Genomic DNA, 22,640 nt, shown 5'->3' with positions numbered 1-22,640 from the left:
AAGATTAAAATACTGTATCGAAGTATTGTTCATGTTAACTAATGTAGTTAACTCATGTTAACAAATTAAACCTTATTGTAAAGTGTTATTGGTTTTTCAATACTCATGCAGTTTATTTACTAAAACATTTTAAGGCTATGGGTTTCCTCACTTTTTAAAGTAAACTGATCACAGTATTAAAAGTTAGGGTTGTTAAAACTGCCACAATTTACTACAGCTATGTAGTTTTGTAAACTTGAGGCACACCAGAAACCACATGCTTGGTTTTCAAAAGAGGCCAAACTTAATGTCTTCCAGCTCAGAAGGTAAAATAATAAATGATGGACTAGGTACATCAACATGAGCGAATTCCTCAGCGGTGAGAAAGATTAGCTGCTAAAATTCCTGAAGAGGACAGAGACAATGTGCAAATAAAGTCCTATTATATCATAGGCTATCTATACACAAAAGAAGGGACTATAAAGGGACCTACACGAAGTGCGCTACTTTTAATATCATGCTGACATGAGCTGTCATGTGGTTTCAGAGCTTTGGTCGCTGCGCTGAAAGTGTGTGTGTGTGTGTGTGTGTGTGCGCGCGCGCGCGTACGCTCACCGGTGGGTGGTGTCAGCACGCGCTATAATAGGTAGGCAACATTTGATCACTGAACATTTAAAAAAAATCGCATTTTCCTTAACACCAAATATCTTTCAGAGATGATCAAGATGATGCTCAGAATTGCTCTCTGCACTGAAATGGACTTGTTTTGGAAGACATTTTTCATTTAGAAACTCGGATAACCGCGCCTGACAACTTTTTTTTACGTCTAATTATAAGGACGCTGGTAAAATGGCAAAACTGTTTCCTGATGCTCTGTTGTTAATTTTGAGTTTGTTAAACTTTTTCACCGTGGGTAAGTGCTATTCTGAACCGCTGTTCTCTCTCTACGGGTTTTAGTTTTAACCATTTGTAAAGAAAGACATCTGTAAAGAACATGTTAATATCACAAGACCTATATTTAAATTTAAATTAAATTAAAATAAACAAAAACAAAAACATTGTTAAATGTTACAACAGTTACATGTATTAACATTAGTTAAGTATGTTAGTTAGTTAATGTTAATTTCAACATTTACTAATACATTGTTAAAATCAAAAGTTGTACTGTTAATGGACATGAACAATTGTATTTTTTATTAACTAATGTAATAATACTGTAACAAATGTATTGCTCATTGTTAGTTGATGTTAGTTATTAACCAATGCTATTGTTGTTATGCTTTAAATGAATGATTATTTAAATAACAATTTTAGGTTACACTTGTTTTAAGGTGAAGTAGTTACATTGTACTAACTCAAATAAGTACTAAGTAATATTAATAACTACTATTAGTAATATTAGTAACTACATGTTACTATAGAGTTACGGTTAGGGTTTGGTTTAGGGTTAGTTACTTGTAATTATACATATTTTACTGTTATTACTATAGGAAGTATACATGTAGTAGAGTGCAGCTACGTCACCTTAAAATGTAATTATGCATATTTTACTGTTATTACTATAGGAAGTACATGTAGTAGCGTGCAGCTACGTCACCTTAAAATAAAGTGTTACCCAATTTTATACAGTATATTATCTGAGAAACGTTTATTGAGAATAATGGGAATTACAAAAAAGTCACAAAATGAATCATAGTCCTATTAGGCTAAATGTGAATATATATGTGTGTGTGTGTGTGTGTGTGTGTGTGTGTGTGTGTGTGTGTGTGTGTGTGTGTGTGTGTGTGTATGTGTGTGTGTGTGTGTGTGTGTGTGCCATTATTGCTCAGTAACAATAATAATGATGCAATATTGTTCAAATTAAAGGTGCATCATTGTCCCGCGCAGGAGACCTGCACTCATTTCAAGACTTGTCTGATGATCCGAACAATATTTTACATCAGCAGAGAGAAGCAGAGCTCATTTCAGCTTCACACACCCACACAAGATCCAAGCGCTGCACTTGCTACTCCTTTAAGGACAGGGAATGTGTTTATTACTGTCACTTGGGCATCATTTGGATCAACACCCCACAGTGAGTACATTTACAGTATCATCAATGAAAGCACTGACATAATACAGATGATCTTTTGCCATTGATGATTGAAATGTCAAAAAAGTGCCAAAAGTGTATTTCACCAAGTTTTATAGAGTATATTAATTAATATTTTGTTAATCATTTGCTCAATTATTCTACTTTAGCTCATTAGTCTCTTTAAAAAAACAACAATGAATGCTGTACACTGTATGCAAACATGTGTTAGCAACATATTAAGTTTGAACATTCTGCAGAAACACACATTCACTCCTCTGAATGTAGTATTATTGCGTAGGTCTCAACAAAATCAACCCCTGGGAATAATAAATATTAATGCCTGAGGTTAAGTCAAGGATTCTCAGTCATGCTGAAGAATCCATTTTGCAAGTCTTTAGTTTAGGCCTGTAGCTTAATGAATGATCAACCCAGTGACCTTTATGTTCAGGAGCACTGAACTAGTTCAAAGTAATGACTGGATATGGTTGTTCTTTCTTTTTTCTTATTCATTCTATTGGACCAATAGAGTCAAAGAACAAAGAGTATTGTAATTCATCTTGGATTATTAAGGGGTTTGAGGATAAAAATGTATACAGTACAACCCCTGAAATTATATATTTCATTAAGCTGCTAAAATGTACTGTAGGTTTTACTTTTTAAAAACTATATTATATTATATTATTTGATATTATATACAATTCAACCATGACTTCAATTCATTTTAGTATTTTCATAAATATTTAGTTGAACCTGTCTGACAAGACTGGAGGAGTGTCATTGACTTAATAATGTTTACACTTTGAAATATACATAGAGGTCTGAACTAATTTCTAGTTTTCTGCAATACTTACCGCATGTACATTTTGATGTGACTGTGTTTCCATGGTGACGGCTACTGTCCATGGTGCTGATGTCCATGGTGCTCAAAAATTAAAGTTTGAATAACATTACTTTTTGACAGCCACCACAAACCAGTATATTTAAATCAAAATAAACCCTGTTTCTGTGTCCACTTGGCTCTATAGTGGCCAGAATAGCTAAAAGGAGTCATGCATAACACTTAATACTCTCTATTTAATATTATTTCATAGACGGCAAACACATGATTAAACCATATGGTTAATATAGATATAAACCTCATGCATTCAGTGGTGTGCTAGTACACATATGACAGCTTGCAGTCGAGAACGAGTTATCGCTACAGCTTTTAGCCAAATACAAGAGGGATCGCCACAGGAATTTTAGTAGAGTGATTCAGACTAATGTTGAACTATTCAAGGCCCATCACTCACCATGAATATTGACAGGCGGTCCTTCAGGAATATGCTGGGACACCTGGCTCCAGACTGAAACCAAATGGTCAACTTGAGAACAAACACTTCTGATGTGAGATGAGAAGCATGCGTTCAAAAAGAGAGTACTAAAGAGAGTGGCTGGAGATCAGAGAGAAGCTCATATAAAGTGCATGGACGATTTCCCAGATGAGGCTGCAGAAAGAGTTTTGGCCGTTGTTCTGACTCATCATCTCCATCACTAGAGGCAGTCTCTTAAGGTTTATCTCCAACAATGTGATTCCAACTTTGTTTTGAGTGCAACAGGTTTCTTTCCTTTTAGTTTCTTTTAGTGCTTGTACAAAAGTAAAAACATAGCATACAAAGTATTGGAAGGTTTTTTTCTACTGTATGACTTTCTTGCTTCAGTGAACATTAAAGAAGAATATGGTTTTGTGGTTGTTGTTTTTTTCATACAATGTAAGTCAGTCAAAACTTACTTGGTTACCAAAATACTTCAAAATATCATCGTTTGTGCTCTGTAGAAAGAGAGTCATACAGGTTTGAAAGGGCATGAGGGTGACTAAATGATGACAGGACTGCATTTTGGTGAGCTGTCACTTTAAAATATTGTAAAATACCCTGCAAACACTGCAGATCACTGATTGGTCAGAGAGAATCGTCACTACCAGGGTCATTGGATTTGAGACACGAGACATCAAACCCGCTATATTTGAAGTCCCCATGTAGTTAATAATTGTATCCCTTATAACTCATATTTGATCACCCAAATTACATATTTAAAAAATGTTTCCTTGAAAAACGATTCTTCATGCCTTAAAATAGCTTGAATGTAATTCTACACCCTTGCCTCATTTAGTATACACGGTTCTATGGATATGCAAATGAGCCCCGCCTCCACTCACTCACACCAGCTCAGAGATCCACTCGTTGACGATCACACGTTGACCTGATTGCTTACAAGGTAGCTTGTGACGTCAGAAACACCAGCCATTTCAAACCACGTTTTTGAGACTCTCTATGGTTCACTCCAGTTTTAAGGAGAAAATACTCAGCAATGGTGTTGACTGATGAATTGAATTTGCACATAGTTTGTTTTCAGTCATATTAAAAACACCACATAGACATAAACAACATTAAAATTCACCTCAGGGGGATCACAGGAATAAATTACATTTGAAAATATATTAAAAACGTATTTTAAATATTCATATAAATCAAATATTTCTCAGTATTACTGTTTTTACTGTATTTTTTGATAAAAAAAAAATGGTGAACATAAGAGACTTGAAATTTTGAATGCTATGTTCTCTTGAAACTTGTTTGGTCAAAGCACCATTAGTGTTTTTTGAGTTTATCAAAGGCTGTGAAATCTTTTTAAATAGTGGCGCATAACAGATGCTATATCTGACTGGACAATGTTCATCTGTGTGTTATGCCCTTAAGCAAGGGTGGATGAACTCAGCCCAACTTGTGCCATGTGCGGTAGGATTTATATTTTAATAATCTGTTTGGCATGATTGTTTATGTTCTGGCTCGACTTTTATGGCTTTGTTCTCTGTAGCATTTATACACGATCGAAACTACATATGAACTCGATTTACAAGCCCGCCTGTTGTCTCAAAAGCAATGCCATACCTCTTCAGCTTCAGTCCAGCTGAGTGAGACTATTCTGGAATATTTGTTGTCAAGGTGTCACTCATTTTTTATTGAACAAAGAAAAAAGTTTTTATTTTCTGTTAAAGCAAAAAAAAAAAAGAAAACTTAAGGGAAATTAAAGCACATTTCATGCGCAAAATACTGAACAGAAAGGTCATGTTCACACTGGAAAGCATTAGGAACAACAACCACATTTAAATGCGCTAAAGAATCCCCTAATTCATTCCAGAGTCACTCTTAAAGTTGTTATTGTTGGCATAGTGATTTCCTAAGCAACATTTATTTCGATAGACATAGACATTCTACTAACTATAAGTAACTTTGCAAGTAAATAACTATTAGTCATTAATGCATCAATAGACTGTCTGTTTAATATCGGCAAACACTTTATTTTGATGGTCCCCCAACAGACATTCTACTGAGTAACTTTGCAATTACATGTCAACTAACAGGGAACCAATAACACCTAACCCTGGCTAATAGACTGGCTACTACAGTCTACTGATATTGTAATGAGAGTTATTTGACATGTTGCAAAGTTACTTATAGTTGTAGAATGTCTAAAGTGGACCATCGAAATAAAGAGTAACCCAGCAATTGACAAATCTAGTGCCAGTAGACAAGAAATATGGATAGCGACAGTTTAAAACATTTTTTATTGGCTATTAGCTATATTTGACCAATTATTGATTATTATTCTTTCATTTTGTCATTTCAGAACCAAATCACTGTAAAAAAAAAAAAGAAAAGAAAAAGATATGATCAATAAGTCATGAAACCGTGTTTTTTACTGTACATTACTGTAACTCAACTAAATTATTTAAGCAATTTCAACTTTTTAATGTTATATGAGATTCAACTCAATGTTTTTTGTCAGTTTAATATAATTTAAGTTGAAATGCCTTGTACAGCCTATTTGATTATACTTAAAAATGTAACTTAAGAACTTCAATTTTTAAGTTGAAATAGGTGGAAATGATGTGCTAAAAAACACTAACTGTTGTTAATGTGTAATTGTTTGATGAAAACATTTGATCATTAATGATATAATACATAGTAAAAAAAGAAGAGTTTGTGTTTGTTCTGTTCTGGTGTCTGCAGGCGCACAGTTCCGTATGGCATGTCAAGTTACCGCAGCCCTCAGCGATTGAGACGCTCCAGTGGGACAGTAGCGCTAGTGCTTCATCGCTGCACGTGTGCTGACCACAATGATGCCCAGTGCTACAACTTCTGTGATGCAAGGTACACACAACTAATAATAACAGTAATTAACAGTAATATTGTCAAATATTAAAATAACTGTTTTATACTGTACTATATTTTAAAATGTAATTTATTTATGTGATGCAAAGCTGAATTGTCAGCCTCATTACTCCAGTCTTTAGTGTCACATGATCCTTTGGAAATCATTCTAATGTGATGATTTGCTGCTCAAAAAACATTTATTATTATTATTATCAATCTTGTGCTGTTTAAACCTTTTGTGGAAAAACGTGATGCACTAATATTCTTAAGTTTAGGGTATGTAAGATTAAAATAATAATAATAATAATACTTTTATTCAGCAAGGATACATTCAATTTATTAAAAAAGTGACAGTAACACGTGACATTCATAAAAAAAATCATTCTAAACTTCTGATGTCAGACAGATAAATACAATGGCAATGACCACTCACATTTACACATCAACGATGCTTTACAGTCTTTTTTTTAACTCAGTAGTGATAAAAAATCTAATCCATAATCACTCAGTTACATGAATTGCATAAAAAAACAGAAAAAAAATGATTTGATAAATTCTCAGATTCTAAAGAAAATCATAACTGATTCTGAATTTCTGATTCCACTATTATTTAGTGTGTGATACTTTATGGTTCTGTTTTGAATTATAAAGAACACAGAATGTACCAGACAGAAGATTGCGAGGACGTACACCTGGGTAAAACCGCTGGCTTCTCGTCCCATCGCGAGCCTCTGAGATCAGGACTCGTGATCAGCATCAAAACGGGCACTTAACTTGGTACAGGTTTTGGATTTTTACAGATGTGAAGCAAAACGTACCCTGCATTCCTCTATGTGTTATATTTCCTGGAACACCCTTTACTCATCTGGTCCACGGTAACAAGTGAATTCTTTAGAAAACTCTTTGCAGATTTCGGAAACATGTCTGTGTGGCACCCACATGTTTGGTTCACATTATGTTTACTTGTTTCAGTGTTTCACATTGACTTTACATCTACATTTAATGCAAATATTCAGTGGACATCCTTTGGGAATTTGGGAGCCTTGCAGTATTGGAAGTAGACCTGTAACCTGACACTCTACATTATCTCCACTTTGTGGGCATATTTTCAGAGAGCACACAGAGAGATTACTGTGTGAAGATGGAGATGAAGTGGGTCTTGGATTTTTACGTGTACTGAGGCTCCTTCACTTTCCCCGATAGCGGAAAATGAAACGTTTAACATGGTTATTGTGGATGAACTCAACTCCAAGTCTCCTGAGAGACTCCTAACTGCCACAATTTTTTACCTCTAGATACTATCCTTTACATTTTTGCTCATTTAAGCTAAATGTATCCCGTCTCCACAACAACTTATGACATTTTATATTCCTCAGATGTCTTTAAGATCAAATACTGAAAGCTGAATATTATTCTAAATGGTCTAATAATCAAATACTTTACCAAATACTATACTAAACCATAACCTGAGAGTTTAATTTATTTATGCATAAACACTTTATTCACCAAATCATTTAACCCTCTGCTATTGTTCATTTAGGAGTCACACTTGTGTTGTGATGTGACCGAACATCTGAAATGTTACAGATTTTTGTTCAGTAATATTTTTTCGTTATGTTCGTTATGTTAGTAATTAATATTTATGCAATAATTATGATAATTCCCCCCACTTTGAAAATAATAATAAAAAAATGTTTTTACAATTATTTTTCAATTGAAGCTGTATTTCATGTTTAAATAGAGACAAGGCCTTTAAAATCCACTTTTGAAGGCATCTGGTGGGAGTAAAAAAAAACATCTTTAATGTCAATAAAAAGGTGGCATTAAAGATATACAAGCCTCTATATAAAGAGGCTTGTACATTCTATAGTTGTTTTTAGAAATTAAAACTTCCTTTTATTAGGTTGTGGATTTGAACATGTATTTAGACATTCTCAAAGACTACTTTTTGTCAAGATTTTGATATTTTTTGTTTTAAATGTTGTGTCCGTTTTTTTCATTAATTTTATTAGTCTCTTTTGCACTCTTGATATTTTTGAGAGCCACCCCTTCAGTGCTGTATACTTTTTTTCTGCATTGTAGCTGATTTATAGATTGTACCCCCAAAAAATAGTTCTCTTTTTTCATATTTCTTTTATTTCCTATGGTGGTCAACACAAGTGTAACTATTTTTTTTTACAATCATTTAGCTTTTTTGAATCAAGTCCACAATTTTTTTTTTGTGGTCACATAGTAATTGAGTTCCAGACACTGAGTTTCATCCTATTCCGGTAAAGTAGTGGTTTTTAACATTTTTATTTTTCAACAACAGAGAGTTAAGGATACTTGCTTTCAACACCTGTTAATGGCTTATTAGCAATAATAATTTGTATATAGTTTCACTACTACTTCATTTGCATTTGTAATATTTGTGTTTGTTAAAGCTTTTAATTATGTATTGTGGATAGTGACAATATGTATTGTGTATAGTTCACCCAAAATAAAAGTTACTGTGAGAATTTTTTTTAAAGTTTACAGAGTTTTAGTGTCACTACTTTAAACTACTATATATGATGTTGAATATAATGTATAATAATGCAATGGGGGAATATTTGTTATTTTAAATATATCTAGTCAGTGACAGAGTGCAAGCATATTCGTCTAAAATAATTATGTATTTTCAGCTTCAGAATCACTAATATTTTTATTCTGGTGTCACCATTGTGCTGTGCATTTGGTTATCAGCACCAAGTCCAAGCCTATTCATTTACAGCCACAATGTAAAATCAAATTTAGAATTTTAATCAACAGTATTATTTTTTGTTAACCTTTTATCTTATGTCTTGGAGTATCGCAATAATATTGTATCGTGATATGTATCGAATCATGACATGAGGGTATGGTTACACCCCTATGAATCACTGAACTTTTAAACTTGCCTTCAAACAGTTCTGTATCATCCAAAGATCGTCCTTAACCACTGTTTCACTTTCAAAATAACTGCAAGTTCCTTTGGTCATTTTTCCTGTAACAGTAGGATTGGTAAATTGGCAACTCATTGTAAAAGCAGTTGTAAAACGATGAGTAAACCATCATTTTTCAGTTTTACCAGTGCTTGAAACATTATTTTAAAGCTGCAGTCCGTAACTTTTTTGGGTTAAAAATTGTCCAAAATAAATTTTTGAGCAGGTACATAACCAGCCAGTGTTCAAAACTATCTGCTTGCTTGAGCTTGATTCAAAACAGTAAACTTGTAATAATGTTTTTAATTTCAGTGGTACTGGTGGATTTCCGCGGGAAAACGAGCATGTCTTTGTGCCATTACCTCACATCTGTACACATACAGAATGTGTCTCGGCTAGTAGGCTATATTGCGTGTGAGGATGTTGGAGGTTGAGATATATAGCCTTTTCTCACAGCACTTGATATAATTAAACTTATCAATTTGATGGCGGATCCAGAAAGGTTCAAACAACAATCACCAGTGACAAGTGGAGATTCACCCGTTGTAAAATGCAAAAGACTTCGTTCAGACTTCGGAGTGGCTACAGTACAAAAGAGACTGCAACCGGGCCCGTGTGAAAACAAGGATAATATCGGGGCATTAAATGTAGTCACGCAATGCTGATGTTGTTAACATTAACAATTTGAGAACAAAGTATAATTTGCACGGTTTGACATGATATGATAAGCTAACGTTAAATTTAATCAGCGTGATTTACTGCAATGCTTTTTTCCCCTTAGTTGGTCAGAACAAAAGTGGATGTTACTTACTTGTTCAGATAACATTTTCTGGTAAAAATTCTTATGTTGGTCATACTTCCAAAAAGTAGAATCTGTGATTTCGAATGCCAGAAACCACACCGACGCGGTGACTGACAGCCGCACATTCTCCTCAAAACGTCCTGGTTGCGTATGCAACCCACCGTTCCCTGAAGGAGGGAACGGAGGACGTAGTCGACGCCGACTGAATGGGGATCACGCCAGGGAGCCTATCATCTTCGAGTACTATTGAACGAGCCAATGTAATTGGCGTGCGTGATTCGCATCATACACTCCGCCCCCGCGGCGCGGGTATAAATGCGGAAGTGGATGCACGCACTAGTTGCTTTTTCGTCGAGGAGCCGAGCGTAACCCGGAGTCAGCGGTGGTCCAGCGGTATTGGCAAGGGGACTACGTCCTCCGTTCTCTCCTTCAGGGAACGGTGGGTTGCATACGCAACCAGGATGTTCCCTTTCAGTCGATAACGTCGGACGTAGTTGACGTTGACTGAATGGGGATAACCTTTGAAAACGCCACTAAAGCTGCCACCTTCCAGTGCCTAGACAAAAGCCTCCTGATGCCCCTCAATTTTTAAGGCGGGGAAGGACAGGGCTTAGGCCAGGGAAGTCACTGCTGTTCCTACAGGACCACTGGGAAAGCATTCCCGTACATTGGAAGGAAGGGACGCTGCGGAGCCACATCCTACCCGAAGGGATGTAATGTGGAGAAAACACATGAACTGGGCGGATGACCGGGCAGTACGACATATGGAATGTCACTGGGGTGGCTCCAGCCTAAAACGGGGGTAGACTCACCGGACAGTGACGGCAGAGAGACTCTGCTGAGGGAAGACACGGGCTCGCCGTAGGGAGCCGTATCGTGGAAGAATACGCATATGGGGTCGCCGTAGGGACCGCAACATATAGACCCAGCCTAACACAGGTTCCACCCTGCTTACAAGTGGTAGGCCTAACACCAGACGTTCCGAACGTCCGACGTCGGAGGAACTGTGGAGGAACTCAACAGGGTTCAGCTTTAAGGGAACTCAACTGAAGTAGAAAGGCGCACGTATCCAGTCCATAGGAGGGGAATGGCAGAGCAAGCCGACACTTGAACCAGGCTCACGGTGAAACTGGCTTCATGAGAAGGGAGCCCACGGGAAGCAGCGGTTCAACTAGGTGTCGTCCAGCCCCCAACTCTAGAATCTGTTTAGCAAAGGATATCGTCAACGCCCAGGCGGAGCACTTTACACTCATCATAAAGGAGCTCAACACCTAAGTGGACATGTTGTATCTCGGAATTTTTACTGAAATGAAAGTAGGCACTAAGTGGACAACTTTGTTTGGAAACAGCCTTCCCTCTCTGCTGAATTCCTAACAAATAAGAGCTGGTCTGAGGTCTATGGCTTGCGTTCTGTACACGTCTAACCGCTATAAGCAAACGGACAGAGAAAGCCAGGGCTGTATCTGCCTCCTCCGGGGCAGCGCTTGCAGGCTCACCACCTGCTCCTATTACGGGACAGATAGGAACCTTGGGCACAATCTAAGCCGGCGCAGTTGCACCAGAGATAAGGCCCAAGACGATAAAGAGGGACGCAAGGATTTACATTACCTTGTTCCTCAGGAGCCTGACGATCAGGACGTGCTTCTCCATGCTTCTGCATCATGATGAGCGTTGTTTAACACCGAGACAACATCATTTTGAGGGTGAAGGAAAACAGCCTACTCCAACCCATCTTGCAGGAAAGAGAGCACTGAAATGATCGAAAGCTTTCAGGATCTCCTCTAGAGAGAAGACGCACTCAACGACTAGGTTTCACTTCTAAAGGCGTAAGCATGCTACCCATTTCTATGGGGGTGCTCGCAGAAGTGAATGTAACTATCACATGTCCCTGAACCTCCGCGTTCATACGTAAGCCCGCCTGGAATCTCCAGGGGTAGAACGCGGGTGCCATCGTGCCCCGTCCCTGAAAAAGTGTTCAGGGGAAGTCAGGAAGGCTGTCGATGGGAACCAGGTCTGGTTGGGCCAATAAGGGGCAACTATGAAGACCTGCTCCCTTCCTGACTTGGCACCATAGGTGCAAGCGACGGCGCAAAAAGACAGGAGCACTGCTCAGTCAGCCCCAGGGGATGGAGACTCCACTCACCCTGGCTGTAACTGTCGTGAGGCTCGTTGGCGGCACGATTGAGTAAAGCGGGAAGAGTGGAACAAAGCATCCTCAGAAGCTTCTGACTCCAAGGAGCAGGTGACGGGTTAGTTGTGACATGCAAGGGAAGCTTGCGCAACGGTTGCAATGTCTAACAACTCGAAGCATGAATGCCCGTGTAGTCGAGGGTCGCCCAGGCCCCCGTTAAAACGCACCCTTTATACATGGCCCCTCAGTTGAAGAGGGTTTGGCAGCAGACCTTGGATGACTATAGTCACACAGGGTGAGCGGCTCTCCCACGGTCACCTCAGGACTCGATCATGAAGCTGGCACTGAAGCGGTCATATACGGAGGAAGCCAATGGCTGCATCTACCATATACCCCAGGAGCCTCTGAAAGTTCTTTCAGTGGGACCCTTTCTCACTTCAAACACCAGCTGAACACACTCTCATTGGAGAGACGTGTTAGAACGAGTCCATCTCCAAAACTGAAAAAGAGATACTCAGCCCGTGGGCGAGATTACTCTCTCCCAGTTGACCTGAAGACCCAACGGGCTCTGGAGCACTCGAAGGGAAGGACTCTGTACTGATACTTCAACCCTCACATGCAACACACAGGATGGCGTGCGGCGCGGAAGGTAGAGATCTGAAGCACATGTCTTTCAGGTCGGAGCTGCAGACCAATCTTGGGCCAAGATGGTCACGACCCACCACCTAGTAGCATGAAGAACGAGTTAACAACTGGCCTTCATACCGGCTGGAGGAGCGGCTATATCAAATCCTTCGCCAGCAGGATAAGATAAGCACGCACAAGTCAGGAGCACTGCTCAACACTAGGTGTGATGAATATCACTGGATTTTCAGGAGCACGTCTGCTCAACACCTAATGTGATGATTATCACTGACTTGAGCGGGATAGCCAAGCCTGAGGTGGGGCAGCAAAGTAGAGAGAGTGGTGTTAGTGTGCTGTGCAACACGTACCTGTCTCCACAAGCGGCAGGAGGCGCGTGAGAAGGCAGATGACCGGGTCCTCGAACGCACCAAGCTGCCTGCTGGCGACCAAGGGGGAGCCAAGGCGGAACAGACACACACACACAAACAAAGACTCCACCCGGCCCTCACCCGGGGGGAGGGAGTGATCGTGCCAACTCCAAGAGCATCTCATCCATCCCTGGGCTGGGTGTCTCCATTGCGGCCGGCTCCATGCTGAGGCCTGGGTGGAGGCTTCTGCGGAGGCCCAGCAGGAGCGGCGGCCAGGGAACACCCTCGGCGACGAGCAGGCGGAGGAGCTGCCACCGGCGGCGGGTGTAGGCAGCAGCTAGCCGCCGGGGCAGGATGTGCCGGATGACCTCCGTCTGCGCTTGAGCGGCAGAGAACTGTTGGATGCAGTTCTCCGCCGCGTCGCCGACCAGTCCAACCTGGGAAATTGGGGAGACCAGGAACCGAACCTTGTCCGCATCCGCCATATCAACCAGGCTGAGGCAACAATGGACCACTAAGGTGGACAGCGCCAGACCGATCGTGCACGCTACGACACTCGTGCCCCGGAGGGCGAGGTCGGATGCAGTGCGGTACTCACCTATGAGCGCATGGTCTGGATTACCCTTGTCCATGTCCATGGGTGCCCTGGCCTGACAGACCTGAAGCAATGCCATGGCTGCCCGTCGGAACGGACCAAAACTCACAGGCCTTAGGGGGGAGACGAGGATCCTCCCAAAAGGCAGCGGCCGCCGGACACAGGTGCACCTGTCGACAGACCGCTCCATTGGAGGGATAGCCTCGCAACCCTTCACCGCTCCTCCATCAAGGGTAGTGAGGGGGAAAAACTATTCAGGCAGTTTCTGGCAGAGAAAGGTGCCGTCCACAACCTGGTAAGCTCTCCATGCATTTTGGGAAAGAAAGGCACTGGGGCGGCGAGCTGAATACCAGCGCGGCCCGCCACAAGATACCAAACTCCAGATTCCAACCGAGACTGAACGGGACACGGTGGAGGTTCCACTCGAGCCCGGCAGCCTCGGTGGCCCATTTCAGCATAGCTGACATTTCTGGATCTGGCTTGGGCAATGTTACACTCCCAGAGGGAGATAACACAGCCAAGTCGTCATTTCCAGAGGCCAGCTCACCCTCCGATGCTGCTATCGACATCTAATCCTCAGGGGGAACCCCCAATGAAACAACTGATCAGTCCATTACAGAGGGACCAGTATGCTCAACCGGAATTCCATCGGCTGCGGTGTGATGGAGGAGTGAGGAACCCACAGGGAATGGTTACCGGGCGAGACATCCATCACTATCCTCCGATCACCGATCCCACACGGCACCCGGGGTGGGGCATGGTAATGGGGACTCGTGCATGGCGGACGAAGGCAAGTCTCAATCTCAACACCGCGACAGTCATATTCCCGCAATGAGAACATGAGCTGTCCACAAAAGCTGCCTCAGCATGCCGAACATATAAATATATATATACTGTATATACATATTTATATACATATAAATACATAGCTCAAACACATGATGCAACCATTGTGACCATCAGAGAGGAAAAGGGAACGACCGCATCCAGAAACGCACTGGTGGAATGACATATTGAAAAAGACGCAAACGCACCCGTGTTGCTCTTTCAGAAAATAGGACCGTCACCAGTGCCGGAGCACACAGGGGAATGACCGCAGCAACATTGAACAGAGAACTGAAATAGTGAAGCACTCACTTTTCCGCCCTCTAATCAGCTGTCAACACACACAAACATTTAGAATTTGTTGCTGTTAAAACAGCAGTTGAGAGCTCAAAGCTCGCGATCACCGCTGCACTCGCGCTGTGCAAACACCAGCAATGGGAGAGTCTTCCTGAAGAACACCGACACACTCGCTTGTTGTAAACAACAGCACTCTCAGAGACATCAAACGATCGGCTCCGAAGCGAAAGGCAACTAGTGCGTGCATCCACTTCCGTATTTATACCCGCGCCACGGGGACTGAGTGTGTGATGCGAATCACGCATGCAAATTACATTGGCTCGTTCCATAGTACTCGAAGATGATAGGCTCCCTGCCGTGATCCCCATTCAGTCTACGTCGACTATGTCCAACGTTATCGACTGAAAGGGAACATTGGATTCAGTCGCGCCGAGGCACAACCCACGTAAAGTTGATCATCCCGTGAATAACAGCAATTGCAAACTTCAAACAGAGATGGTAACAAAGAGATAAAACTACGGACTGCAGCTTTAAATAAATCTTTGCTTCTTTTAGCTTCTTTGTTACAAAACCTGTTGTAAAAAAATATATCAATAATTTTACAGTACATAATATCTATAAACTATGGAAGCTTATTTCTGCCACGGAATAAAAAAATAGGAAATGTAATTGTGGCTTTTTATCTCACAATTCTGACTTGGCATCCTGCAACAACCCTGACAGAACGACCAACCCTAAAGAAAAGAAAAAAGGAAGATGGAGATCTGGAAGCAAGCCTTTGAGGGAACCCGCCAAGCTGTGTTCCGTGGGAACCGTGGAGGTCACAGGGGAGGATATGGGCGATATAGTCCAGTTCTGAGTCCAGTTAAACCAGAACCAGTCATCTGCACAGTCAAGTTTATTTACGAGTTTGATGACTTCACCGATCTCCCTCCTCTCATCGGTCCAGAAGAGCCAAAGCCAGTCTTCGAGCAAGAGCCAGAGCCAGTCTTCGAGCAAGAGCCAGAGCCAGTCTTCGAGCAAGAGCCAGAGCCAGTCTTCAAGCAAGAGCCAGAGCCAGTCTTCGAGCAAGAGCCAGTCTTCGAACAAGAGCCAGAGCCAGTCTTCGAGCAAGAGCCAGAGCCAGTGTCTACTGATCCTGCGCCAGTCCTGTCCAGCCCAGAGTTTCCTTTGCCACTGGTCCTGCTTAGCTTAAAGCCCTCTTCGCCGCTGGTTCCGTCCAGGACCAAGCCCTCTTCGCCGCTGGTTCCGTCCAGCGCCAAGCCCTCTTCGCCGCTGGTTCTGTCCAGCGCCAAGCCCTCTTCGCCGCTGGTCCCGTCCAGCGCCAAGCCCTCTTCGCCGCTGGTCCCGTCCAGCACCAAGCCCTCTTCGCCGCTGGTCCCGTCCAGTTCCGAGTCCCATGATGTGCTGGTCCCGTCCAGTTCCGAGTCCCATGATGTGCTGGTCCCTTCCAGTTCCGAGTCCCATGATGTGCTGGTCCGGTCCAGTTCCGAGTCCCATGATGTGCTGGTCCCGTCCAGTTCCGAGCCCATGATGTGCTGACCCCGTCCAGTTCCGAGTCCCATGATGTGCTGGTCCCGTCCAGTTCCGAGTCCCATGATGTGCTGGCTCGTCCAGTTCCGAGTCCCATGATGTGCTGGCCCCGTCCAGTTCCGAGTCCCATGATGTGCTGGTCCCGTCCAGTTCCGAGTCCCATGATGTGCTGGTCCCGTCCAGTCCTGCGCCAGAGCCCTTTGATCCTGCGCCAGAGGCCGTTGATCCTGCGCCAGAGCCCGTTGATCCTGCGGCAGAGCCCGTTGATCCTGCGGCAGAGCCCGTTGATCCTGCGGCAGAGCCCGTTGATCCTGCGGCAGAGCCCGTTGATCCTGCGGCAGGGCCCGTTGATCCTGCGGAAGGGCCCGTTGATCCTGCGGCAGAGCCCGTTGATCCTGCGGCAGAGCCCATTGATCCTCCGGCAGAGCCCGTTGATCCTGCGCCAGAGCCCGTTGATACTGCGCCAGAGCCCGTTGATCCTGCGCCAGAGCCCGCTGATCCTGCACCAGAATCCCCCTTTCCTGTCAATTTCCCCATTCAAATTTTGGGGGGGCGCCCACCCGAAGGGTCCTCACCGCCATGGCCACCCGAAGGGTCCTCACCGCCATGGCCGCCCGAGGGGTCCTCACCGCCATGGCTGCCCGAAGGGTCCTTACCGCCATGGCCGCCTGAAGGGTCCTCACCACCATGGCCGCCCGAGGGTCCCACAGCTCCGCCCTATAAAGCCCGAGGGTCCCACAGCTCCGCCCTGGACGCCCGAGGGTCCCACATCTCCGCCCTGGACGCCCGAGGGTCCCACAGCTCCGCCCTGGAAGCCCGAGGGTCCCACAGCTCCGCCCGGGACGCCCGAGGGTCCCACATCTCCGCCCTGGACGCCCGAGGGTCCCACAGCTCCGCCCTGGACGCCCGACGGTCCCACAGCTCCGCCCTGGACGCCCGAGGGTCCCACTGCTCCGCCCTGGACGCCTGAGGGTCCCACAGCTCCGCCCTGGACGCTCCCCGAGGGTCCCACAGCTCCGCCCTGGACGCCCCCCGAGGGTCCCACAGCTCCGCCCTGGACGCCCCCCGAGGGTCCCACAGCTCCGCCCTGGACGCCCGAGGGTCCCACAGCTCCGTCCCGGCCACTCCCAAAGCCTGCTCCGCCCCGGCCACTCCCACAGCCTGCTCCGCCCCGGCCACGCCCACAGCCTGCTCCACCCCTGTTCCCCGAGCTACCAGCTCCGCCCTGGAGGGTTCCCGCTCCTGTGCAACCGCGCCCTCGTCAGCCTCCAGGGTGCCCACCCTCCCACCCCTTTGGATGTTATACAGCACGAGGACGCGCCTTCGGGGAGGGGGGAGGTACTGTCACGATTCAGTGTGTTTGAGTTCTGTTTTGAGATCTTGTTTCCCCCCGTCTTTTGTGATTTTGGTTGAGTCCTGTTAGTTTTTCCCGCTCCTCGTTTGTGTTCAGTTTCTTCATCTGTGTTCAGTTAATTATCCCAATAGTCCCAGTTCTTTTAAGCCTTGTGTTTTCCCTTAGTGTTTGTTGGTCGTCGACGATGTAAGGTTGTGTGTTTTTGAAGTCCTGGAGTTTCCTTTGTTTCTCTCTGTTCCTGTAAGTTTAATTTGTAAATAAATCAACTATCCTTCAGTTCCCGTGTCCTCGTCTTCGGCATCCTGCAACAACCCTGACAGATACAATTTTTTTTTAAATTTAACAGGTTGTGTATAGTATTTGATTATCATTCATTCTTTAAAACGTATTTGCTATTTTTTATTTAAAATTGTATTTATTTGCAGTCTGTTTCAGCACTGGCTTGTTCATCAGATTTCTTTTTAAATATTAACTGGTAATTTTGCCTGCCCCTTTTCAATGTTTTTTTCTGTGCTAGTTTTTAAAGACTTATGTACATAGTTTAGACAATTGGGCTTTCTGATATAAAACTTTCTCGGTATGTCCAGCATGTCCATCTGCTCATCTTGGGTTTTGGTTTAAGCAGTGGAAATTGTGTGCTTTGCATTATTCATACAGCTCTTAAACATCTTATCAGAGACCCACAGTGTGTCAGTTATGGAGGCCCCAGGCGTTTTTACAACATGCTACCAAAACCGAAATGTTTCAACAACTGTAATTGTTAGAGATTTTGGATGAAAAATACTTTTGCCTGAGAAATTGTAATTGTAGCAAAGAATGTGCTGATGGTATTCTGTATTTCAATAACATTCCATCCATGAACAAAAACATATGATTTTGTAAGATGTGGCATCTTGCATAACATTTCATCTTTGAATATTACATATTTCTTTGAGGCCAGTTACAAAAGTGCTGGGGCTTTAATAAGTTAAAGGGTTATACTGGATTAAATAAAAATTCTGACAGCCTCTATGATAGGGCTGTAAAATTGATTAATCACAATCATGTTTACATAATATGTGTGTGTATATATATATATATACATATACAAAAAAACAACAAAATATTTGAGTTACTTTTTCAAACAAGTAATGCAAGTTCCTATGTTTTCCCATGTATTGACTGACAGCTCTCCTGTACCTATGTTGATTTATTTGATGAATATGAAGTTTAAATAAAACCATTTTGAATCATATTTTCATCCTTGCTGAATAAAAATATGAATATCTTAAAAGAAAAAAGAAAAATTCCAAACCTTTAAAGGTTATGTTTAAATATTTCCTATACCTCGAAGCGTCTAGAAGAAAGCAGTGCTATTATTTTGTAATATGTCTTGGAACTGTATATGTTTTGAAATAGATTAATCAGTAAATCTGGTATATATCACAATAACACAACCTGTCATATGGTTTAGTTTCTGAAAAACTGTATCAAAAGTGGATCCAGTTATACAAAACATTTCAAACCTCCAGTCTTTTGCATACTCAACAACTAACATAGTTAACGACTATGGTAATGTTTCACTTATGGGGACTTGACTATAATGTATTGATTATTTCAGCAGAGCTCAATCACAGTCCTTTTTCAGGTGCCTGAAATTAATACAGTCCCAGCATGCCTCTTGTTTTCATCCATGCTCCGGTGCACAAGTGGAGAGTTAAAAAAAAACCGAGGGCATGGTAATTGCTTTTAGGCATAAAGGGAATTTTTGATCCTCTTGTGGCAATCTTTCACAGACAATTAAGCATGTTGCCTTGATGATCGACAGCCTCTGCGGCAGGGGCTATCAAATTCATTCTAGAAGCAGATGACAGGAGCAGTTTTATAACAAGTCTCTGGCCCTCAGATGCATGATGCAAGCTTTTGAATGATAGATAATCTTTGTTTAATGGGACATTCTTGGACAACCAAATACAATATATGATGGTGAGGTGTATTAGAAGGAGAGATTATAGATCCATGATCTATATATACACTGCTGTGTAACAGTATGTGTTTACTGTGAGAAATTAGTGTGATGTGACAGTAATGAATTTCTGCTCCCCCTGATCATTGAACTTCAGTATGTGATGTATTTCTGTGAAATAGGGTATTTATCCATACATACTACAATGGAGGCAAGTGAATCAGCAAGATTCATTTATGAAAGATTATCAAAACAACTTTTCTTTGTAATGCTGTGTGCAGATAAATTGTTCAAAATTATCATGTTTTAAGCAGGGTTGTGTGCCATTCAGAATTGATTTGAGAATTTCTCAAAATGAATTGAGGTAAAAAACAAGATTGGAAACGGCACTTCAAATCTGAAGTTTTTCAGGGGTAAGACGGACTTTAAACATCGGCTTGAACATAAACTTATAGACAGAGATAATTATATTTTGGGTTTTTGTGCTGTGTATGATTTTTTTGTCATACACAGCAGATTTTTTTTGTGTTTTTGAAAATGTTTTTTTTTTTTTTAAGTGTCTTATTCTCACCAAGGCTGCATTTATTTGATTAAAAATGCAGTAATATTGTAAAATTTTATTAGAAAATTTTATTTAAATATATTTTAAGATATAAATTTAAGTAATTTTTTCCCATGATGGCAAAGCTGATTTTTCATCGTAATTACTCCAGTCTTCGGTGGCACATGCAGTGTTGCAGTGTAATGTACACATTACAAGTAATGCAAGTTATGTATCAGATTACTTTTTTCAAGTAACTACAGTAGTTAAGTACTTTAGTATTCCTCAAAGTGAATACAAACTGTGAAATGCAAACTCAGAATATTACGCAAACCTGCAATAATTAAATGTTACTTAACGCAAATCTATTTTATCTCACTTAGTCTTAGTATTTAGTCTTTGCTGCTGACCTTTAATGATCCAATCCAATTTTTTTAATGCTGAAGAGTGTTATTCATTTGCAATAACTTTGGTGTAAATTTGGTGTAAACATGCCTTTACATTTACCAAAAACAGAACTTTAGTTGTTGTTGTTATTAAAAAACAAACCAGCAAGCCCCACCCAAGTGAGCAAAAGTAACACAAAAGTAACATAACACATTACTTTCCAGTAACTTACAAAATTAGTTACTTGTTTAAGGAGTAACACAGTATTGTAACTCATTACTTTAAAAAGTAATTTTCCCCAGTACTGCATGATCCTGAAGAAATCACTCTTAATATGCTGATTTTGTGCGCAAGAAACATTCTTTATTATTATCAGTTGAAAGCAGTTGTTCTGCTAAATAATTTTGAAGAAACCTTGATAAAAAATATATATAAATAGAAAGTTCAAAAGAACAGTCTTTATTTGAAAAATAAACATACATTTTACTGTCACTTTAAATCAATTGAATGCTTCCTTGAGTAAAAGTGTTAATTTCTTTAAAAATAAAATTCTTCCTGACTCCAATATTTTAAACAGTAGTAAATAGAGTTGTGACATGAGGCCATTTCAATTAAAATTCAGACTCATGAATCAAAAAGTGAGCCAGTTGTTCAATTATTAAGTTTGCCCAATAACCGTGTATTAAGAACTCTGTTTAGAATTTTTTGGTCAGATTGGTCCCCATTTTGGGAAACACTCTGCATCTGTTAACTCTTAAATAATGTATAATCCGCAGTCAAGTCATGTTTGCTTGTGATGTCTTTATGTGCCAAATGCGTCCATTGACTGATTGCCAAATTAATCTTTTATAGGTCAAGTGTGCATTATTCTAAAAAAAATCAAACAATGAATAGTTTGTATACTGCGATATAAAAATTCAAGTTTTGCCTTCATGCTCATAAGACCAGTTGAAAGGTTCTGCTTATCAGTTCTTTTTGATTTATTAGTTGGCAAGTGTTTGGACGGCTGTCTCAAGGAGAGAAGCTGGCTCCAAACCTGAAGATGTCCATTCCAACCACTAAGGCAGTGAGTCAAACTGCATTACGTTTGGTTAGAGGGTTTTGACCACACATACCAAAGTCTGGAGCCATGTCTTAGCATTTGATAACACTTAAGTCGTAATGGAAAAATCTGTCACAGCTCTTCATAGGAGCATTTAGAGGTTGATTTAATATTCCTAAGCTATACTTTGTTCCTTTCTGAGCTCTAGAGGACATGCAGGTTGTTTTTCCCCAAATTTTCCCTGACCAGAGCACCAGAACCACAACCTCAAACCTGGACAGGACAGCATAAGAAGTTCATCCCTGCTGGGATCTTTCCCTATTTGGGGCTGAGCTGTCAGGATAAAGACTGCACGCCATATCCTGGCCGTAACGCTACTGTCCCACTCAGAGGCAATTACCCTCCACACCAACATTCCACTTAGAATCCAACAATGCTTATAAAGCTCTGGGCTGAGGACTCTGGACCAGCGCCACAGAACAAAGAGGTTTTTTACCACACTTTGTGTTTGCTTCACACATCTCCCAAGGAGAGATGAAGGATAAAAATGTACTTGCCCAAGCAGTCGGCATGGCTGGATTCATACAGGTAATCCTTTCGCTATGTGTAAAGGATTCTGCTAAACCATGGATGAAGTACAATTCATCCCCTGCGATTTACTTTGCTTTTGAAGAGATGGCAGATTGGTTTTTATAGATAATTGTCCATTTGGAGAAGGAGCGTTTTGATGTCAGATTTTATGAACTGAGAGGTTGGATCACACAGCTGCAGAGAACATTATCATTCTACTGCGGTCAACATGTCATGTCTTGGTCAACTCACTTAAAAATCACTTGCACAATCATAAAGTCAGTGCCCACCAAAGTTAAGCGTCGTTTGACCAAAAACTCCAAACCCAAGCACAAATAATGGGCCTAGGATGTTGTGCAGGATGTCTAGGGGGCCTCAGTAGACTTCCAAGTGGCTGAAGGCTTAAAGTTAAATTAAACATTTTAATATGTTAAA

The 22,640-nt window shown here is 41.7% G+C and overlaps 1 protein-coding gene across 1 annotated transcript; it reads left to right on the top strand.

Moving 5' to 3' along the window:
* Positions 1–580: 580 nt before the first annotated feature.
* Positions 581–8,763, top strand: edn3b (endothelin 3b). Its single transcript, XM_077214154.1, has 4 exons — positions 581–892; positions 1,846–2,053; positions 6,106–6,246; positions 6,901–8,763. The coding sequence occupies exons 1-4, from the start codon at positions 829–831 to the stop codon at positions 6,947–6,949; spliced, it is 462 nt and encodes a 153-aa protein (XP_077070269.1). The 5' UTR covers positions 581–828; the 3' UTR covers positions 6,950–8,763.
* The last annotated feature ends 13,877 nt before the right edge of the window (positions 8,764–22,640 follow it).

Source organism: Siphateles boraxobius, unplaced genomic scaffold (genome assembly GCF_051911475.1).
Source record: "Siphateles boraxobius isolate OS27281-9 unplaced genomic scaffold, OSU_SipBor_1 68, whole genome shotgun sequence".
Classification (NCBI taxonomy): domain Eukaryota; kingdom Metazoa; phylum Chordata; class Actinopteri; order Cypriniformes; family Leuciscidae; genus Siphateles; species Siphateles boraxobius.
Note: the sequence above shows the minus strand (reverse complement) of the source record. Positions and strands in the feature narration are given on the sequence as shown.

Bases quoted from the DNA above. Each gene is read 5' to 3' on its own strand.
- edn3b (XM_077214154.1), top strand. From the start codon at position 829: ATGGCAAAACTGTTTCCTGATGCTCTGTTGTTAATTTTGAGTTTGTTA. The intron at 2,054-6,105 runs GTGAGTACATTT...TGGTGTCTGCAG, and splicing joins ATTTGGATCAACACCCCACA to GCGCACAGTTCCGTATGGCA. The intron at 6,247-6,900 runs GTACACACAACT...TGAATTATAAAG, and splicing joins TACAACTTCTGTGATGCAAG to AACACAGAATGTACCAGACA.